The sequence below is a fragment of the Oculina patagonica genome, chromosome 8 (genome assembly GCF_052425735.1).
Source record: "Oculina patagonica isolate OP01 chromosome 8, crgOcupat, whole genome shotgun sequence".
Taxonomy (NCBI): Eukaryota; Metazoa; Cnidaria; class Anthozoa; order Scleractinia; family Oculinidae; genus Oculina; species Oculina patagonica.
In genome coordinates this window covers 8,952,199-8,958,558 of record NC_135765.1, presented here as the reverse complement: position 1 = coordinate 8,958,558, position 6,360 = coordinate 8,952,199, and the positions used below count along the sequence as shown (strand labels likewise).

General features: G+C 39.1%; 2 protein-coding genes across 2 annotated transcripts in view; both read right to left on the bottom strand.

Annotated features, from left to right (window-relative positions):
* Window positions 1–2,943: 2,943 nt before the first annotated feature.
* Window positions 2,944–6,360, bottom strand: part of LOC144662579 (BTB/POZ domain-containing protein 6-B-like) — a 20,438-nt gene continuing 17,021 nt past the window's right edge. The window contains exon 2 of the mRNA XM_078523418.1: window positions 2,944–2,989. The gene's annotated coding sequence lies outside the window, so the exon portion shown is untranslated. The remainder of the gene's footprint in view (window positions 2,990–6,360) is intronic.
* Window positions 3,305–5,091, bottom strand: LOC144662583 (BTB/POZ domain-containing protein 6-B-like). The gene has a single exon (XM_078523424.1). It carries the CDS (start codon window positions 5,023–5,025, stop codon window positions 3,718–3,720), a length of 1,308 nt encoding a protein of 435 aa, XP_078379550.1. The 5' UTR covers window positions 5,026–5,091; the 3' UTR covers window positions 3,305–3,717.

Here is a 6,360-nt window from a genome sequence, read left to right as displayed (position 1 = left end):
TTGTTACATCAAGGCTCAAAAGGTTTAGTCCCATTGCCTTTGACAGCTTGTGATGACAAATTCACCCAATAACTGAATAATGTGCTCATTAAAACACTTCTGTATTTCCTTGGGGATAGGTACGACTAAACGTACTAGGCTATTTGCACGGGAATCTAATGTCATTTTTTTAAAAAGAAAAGAAAAGGAAACACAAATAAATGAAAATTTAATTTGTCATTTTTCGAGGTCTCCGCTACCCTGAAAGAGACTGATTGATCAAGTTTGAGAAAATGAACTTTTAAGGAAATTTTGTCAGATTCTTAATAAGTCATCCATTTGGCCGTTTTCACACCATGTTTACACTTTCCCTAAATGGCCAACCTGTGTAGAAAGGTAAGTTAGGAAATTTATGTGTTTTGTAAAGCTATTCAAAGTTACATGTTTCCCCATGCATTTTGCCCTTCCATTTTAACATCTGACCAGGCAGTGGTTTTGACACTTATAGCAGGAGCAAGTGAATTTCATAGAAGGAAAAAACATCGAAAAAAATCGAAATTTCCCTTGCGAAAAAAAGGTTCGAAACTTTACAGAACATTCTGGAGTACCTTGAAAGATACTCCTACTTTTTCTGGTTAGAGCGAAACACCAATAATTTCCTTACCATTTGTACGTTTCTCCTGTTCCCAGTCTTCTTTCAGGATAACCATACGGTCGTTGTTGGCAACGTGAATGGTATAAGCGTGAGCGTCATGTCCTTTGGTTAGACAGTCGATGTCGAATAAAACCTCACTGTTTTTTAACCAGGTTATACCGGCATTTGGCAAGTGCCGCAAGCTCCTTTACTTCTGGACGAACTTAATTGGAGTGATGCTTTTCGGTTGCTGAGTAGGCCAACTAAACCTGTGCTTAGAATTCTCCAGAAATGTCGGTAGTTTATGGAACTTGTGATAGTGCGTTCGAATCTACAGCTTAAAAAATAGCTAGGGTCTCAACTGTTGAGGTTGGACATCAGGCTGAAGTGGACGGTATGAAGGAACAGATTGCTAACATGACTGCCGAACTTCATAAAAGGTGATTTGCATTTGGATGTTTATTGCTTCTTTGTTTGTTTGTTACCTTTGGTTACTTTGCTAATTTTTAAATTCCCTTTGTTAAAATCTAGCCAATCGCTGGCTAAGAGAGACAGGCGGCTCTATAGACGAGAATGTTCTTTTCACTAATTCATTTTTTATGCCATTATTCCCTACAGGCGGCTCTATAGGGATTTTTATTTGTTTTCGTGTTATTTCTTTTTTTATTTTATTTCATTTCCTTTCCTTTCCTTCTCTTGCACGCCTATGAAGGCTTCCTTTTGTTGTGGTAAGTTTTCTCTTCTTTTTTCCTATCTTATTTTGATCTTATTTCATTTGATGATAGGGATGCTGCAATGGCATCCATCACTTAGCGAACTCAACGCATGAAAAAAAATCTTCGTGAAGCAAATGCAAAGCACGATGGAGTTACAGCTGAACTTCAGGTAAGCCGTTGAAATGCATACTTGCGTGCGTGTGCGTGGATACACGCGTGCGGTGTGCGCGTGTTAGTACATACCGTATGTACATCGTAGGATTGGTTTCGAGAGTGGGTGAATGAAATAATAGGGTAGATTATGATTGACCAAGCTTGTTTCTTAATTGTTTTTATTACTTAATTGTTTTTTTTTCAGGTAACGAACACGCAACTCGAAGCCTTGCGAATCGAAACCGACATTTACCAGACGCTGCGCTAAATGAACAATTAACGGTGAGTCTGTTGTGCTTTGTTTGTCTTTAATTATAACTTGTTAGGGGGATGAGAGCAGACCGTCAACACCAAGTAGAGCGTATGTTCAGCATGCATTGTTTTATTCTTTTCAATACACTAAACATTACTAAGATGCTTTATGCTCTATATACTAGTTCCTATCCCAGTCATCTTAGACGGGTATTCGATACACTTTTGGTATAACATACACTAGTAATAGTTCTCACTATAAAGCTGCCCCCGCCTTTTTATAATTTGTTTTTTGTCGCCTTTAATTATTAATGCCGATGGACTGCACAATTAGGCTTCTTTTTTACTGTGTCATGCGGAATTTCTTGTTGTGTGACACCGTTGCGTCCTAAAAATATTCACAAGTTCAAGTCGAATTATATTACCTAGCGCGCGGAAATAACACCTAGCGGAAATAACACATAACACATTATTCGTGATGACAACACACAAGCTTATTCCCGGGCTTATAACATCCAAGATAAACTTACAATAATTTCCAGGCCAAAAAGCCTAAAAAATTCCACGAGTAACAAAATATGGCACATTCAAAGATTCGAGAAAACAACCCACTCTTTGGATCAAATAATCTGACAGTTTGTTAGCGATACGAATTACGTTGTACCTTGTACTACATGACAAAGTTCACGCGTTTGTTTATTACTCGTTGTAACTTGTAAGATGTATACGATACAACAAACCTCCGAAAGCAAACCTTACAAATGTAACGCTTGGAACATAGGTAGCCGGCACGTAGCCAAGAACACGAAACCAATTGCTCGAAATCTTTTGACGTATTACTAACATTTGCTTCAAATATCACTTAACACAACCAAAGCAGAGAAACCGCTCGAACAAATCTGTGAACACGCGTAGGCCAAAACCGGAAAACAAAACGCTGCTAGCAGATGGCGAAGCTCGAAACGCGAAGGTGACCAAACGCGACCTCGTGGTTGCAAGTACCCGACACCACCGTGCGCGCTTGCTAAAATATTACCCGTCACGACCGTGCGCGCCTAGTTTTGTCAAATCGAGAACGCTTCGCCCATTACAAACACATTTCTTACTTTTTCAACAAATATTCTTTGTCCTTGTTATACACGCGGGGAGTCCTAGGGTGCCTCCTCGGGTTTTGGCCTCTGGGCCAAAACCCTGCGGGGGCAATAAGCCTTTACATGCAACAGGTCACGGAAGTGTAATTAAAAATTATGTTGACCTTTAAAAGGTTATCAATTTTACAAGTAGGGGAATATAAATCTACAATGAACTACGTTGTTTACGTTCCGCTTCTTTAACAACAGGCTACCTGACTCATTTAATGATTACTTTATGCTGAAAAAATGAAATCCATCAACATAATACAAGGTCACCAGCAAGTATACATAGAAAATATGCTGAAACTAATTATAGTATACATTTGTTGAATTATAAAGAAATTGGTACCTGGAATAATTTACCAGAGTCACTGACAAGAAATCAAAACCTGTCATTTTTTTAAAGAAAAAAATAAAATTACATTTACTCAGACTAGAATTAATGATGCTGTATTATTGCGCAAATTAAAATGAACTCGTTATGTCTTATATACATAATGTAATATATGCAAGATAATTCATAGAGCCATGTGAACTTGATTTGTTGCACAGAACATGATTGAGTTAACTGATACTCTCCTCGAAAAGCCCATCAGGGTTGCTGAGAGCTCCTGGCCTAAGGTACGTCTACTTTGATGAAATCTTGTAAATTAGAACTATGAACGAATAGGGCAAATGAAGATTGATTGATTGTGATTAAAAAAAAACGGAAGTGCAATAAAAAATAAGGTTGGCCTATTTTCAGAGAAATAAAAATCCCTAAAAACGGAAATAATGTACTAAGGAGTATTTCAACTTAGAACTGAGGAGCATGGAACTCGATATCTACAACCAGTAGACTGAGTTAAGACTAAGGAGGGTTTAAGCTGAAAAGAAAACTAGGAAACTGGCGGGTAGATGAATGGAAGGTGAATCGTACTCCTTGACACTCAACAGATGTTTGTCCATCTTCTCCACACCATGAATAAGGATCGTAAATAAGCGACACTAGCTTGTACTCTTTATTTTTCTCCAAAATAACTGTACGATCAAACCGTACATCAAAGCCGTAATAGCCGCAAGTCTCGTCCTTCTTTGAATCGTATGATCCTGATTGTTTCACCAGAGAGGAGTTATTTGTGGTATCTTTAATTTCAGTGGAAACCGTGTACTTGCCACCTTCAGAACCAAAATGTTGAACTCCATGTAACGTGACAGGCTTGTTGACAGAAAAATTTATATAATCAGGGGAACCATCGTCGTATCCCCAACCGAGTGATAACGGTTCAAAGGTTCCAAATCTTTGAGCCCGATAAACTGTTGGAGGTACTAATAATCTTGGGGCTTGTACAAATGGCAGTTGAGATGTTGAAACATCACCGAAAAGTTTCACCATGTCACCAACCTCTTTTAAAGTAATAATGTCAGAATCGATTACAACTGAGGCAAACTCCTTTAGTGACATCAATGGAAATCTTATCGCTTTCACGATCTTCTCTCCAAGTATTCGTCTCTTCGCATCGCCATTAGGAGTTATTCCTTGCCTTTCACTTTCTTTTGTGGCCCAGCGATCAACAGCTTTGAAAAGGGCTACTTCCTTCACATTCAACCTTTCTCTTTTCACGACTGTCTCGACTAGTGATCGCTCAACTGTAACAAATTCATCTGACGTCACAGCTTCTTCTGTCTGCTTCTCAATCACTTCCCAGCATCGATCTTCCAAATCTTTATCTTCAAATTTCTGAGCGAGCGGGAGAATGCAGAACACATTTGATGTTTTCAAGTTGTGTCGAAGATATTCGTTACATTTCCCAGCGAGAGAAGGCACCATATACTTGTTCGCCAAGTACAGCACTTGCATCACATTACTTCCGCTCAACTTTGCTTCGTCGCTGTACAGAAAACGAAACAACTCCAACAGACTCTCGTAGTCGCAGTCAGGCAGTTCAATAGAGTCTGTAGTCTCCGCCATTTGACCATAGAACATGGCAAAGAACACAGGACTGCTGATGGCAAGCACAAACTTGTGAGCTGGGATCACCTTCTTACTTTCACTTTCACAAGTCGACACTGGAACAACAAATGTCACATCGCTCAGTATCTCCGTGTTGAAAATGAACGAGGTTCTCTCTGTGATGGTTGATCGCTTCGTCTGCCAGTTCTCTTCGACAAAGGCCATCGTTACTCTTTGGTTTGTTCGCAGTTCTACCGATATGATACAGCAATTCGATGCAGCTCAGTTTTCTTTCCGCCTCGTACCCTCGTACTAGACGAAAACGAAACAAGGAAATAGTTACCGCTGAGTGACCAAATTGCTTGCGGGCGCAAGCTCAAAATTTGTCACACATCAGCGTGACGGTTTGTCTGATGCTGTGCTTCGCTTTCGTTGAACGGATTCGTCTTGTGTGACGAGCCCAAAGCACGAAATTGAATTGTTGACTCTAGCTGTGATTTTTTACCTTAAAAAAAAAAAAAATCTTTGCTGGAAGCCCATGTTCTAAATCTGACTGAATCTCGAAAATAAATAAATTTTAAAATAAATAATTGTGGTGTTTCTGTTTGATATACAGTACACAAGCTACCGTTCGTCTTAGCTAAGAGGCACTTACCCGAAATTGTGTTTTATTTCCTAGGATTTGTCAGACCTTTACAGTGGTAATCTGCAGCTCATCGGTCAACTTGAGGTAATTTTTATTTTTTTTTTTTGTTTGTTTATCATTTGTGAATGTAAGAAACAATATGCTATCCTAGCTACTTAAATGGACGTTTTGAAAAAAAAATACACGAGACAACGTGTCTTCTTGCATTCCATGGCCTGATATTTATTTTCTGTTTTATCCCCTGTGTCATTTCAGGATGATAACAGAAATTTACGAAGTAAGGTAGCAACTCTTCGCGAGGAACTAACAACGTTAGAAGCAAAATATCAAGACAAATACAGACACGCCCTGAGAAAGAATCAGGATGCTTTGGCAGACATCAAAGACAATGAATTCAGGTACGGTTATTTACGATTTTTTCTAACCTGCAATTTTCGTACACTGCGTCAAGGGAGTGGAAAACTGACTGAGCCAGCGACTTGTGTCAGTACTGTGTCAGTGAAATAGGCCCTTTTGTAGAACACGGTCACGTGACCTTGTCAATCATAAAAATATATGGTATGGCAAAATGGTCACCAGAAATGGAAAGAGCATGTTAACATTAGCAATGTTGGCAATTTTGAGACTGCTGGTGCTTAAGCCGCGTGAGAATTTATGGTGTTTGAAAGTTTAAAAAATAAAAGTTGCTAGATGGCAAGGCTTGCCATCCAGCATACAAATCCTTTAAATTTCTCAAAATCGACAAACTTACTAATTTCTTCATGCTCTTTCCATTTCTGGCAACCATTTTGCACTACCACATATTTATATGATTGACAAGGTCACGTGACCGTGTTTTGCAAAGGGCCTATTGCTAAGCAACATGACGTACATTATGACGTAACGCTGACGTGCTAGTTTCTTGGTATTCGTGG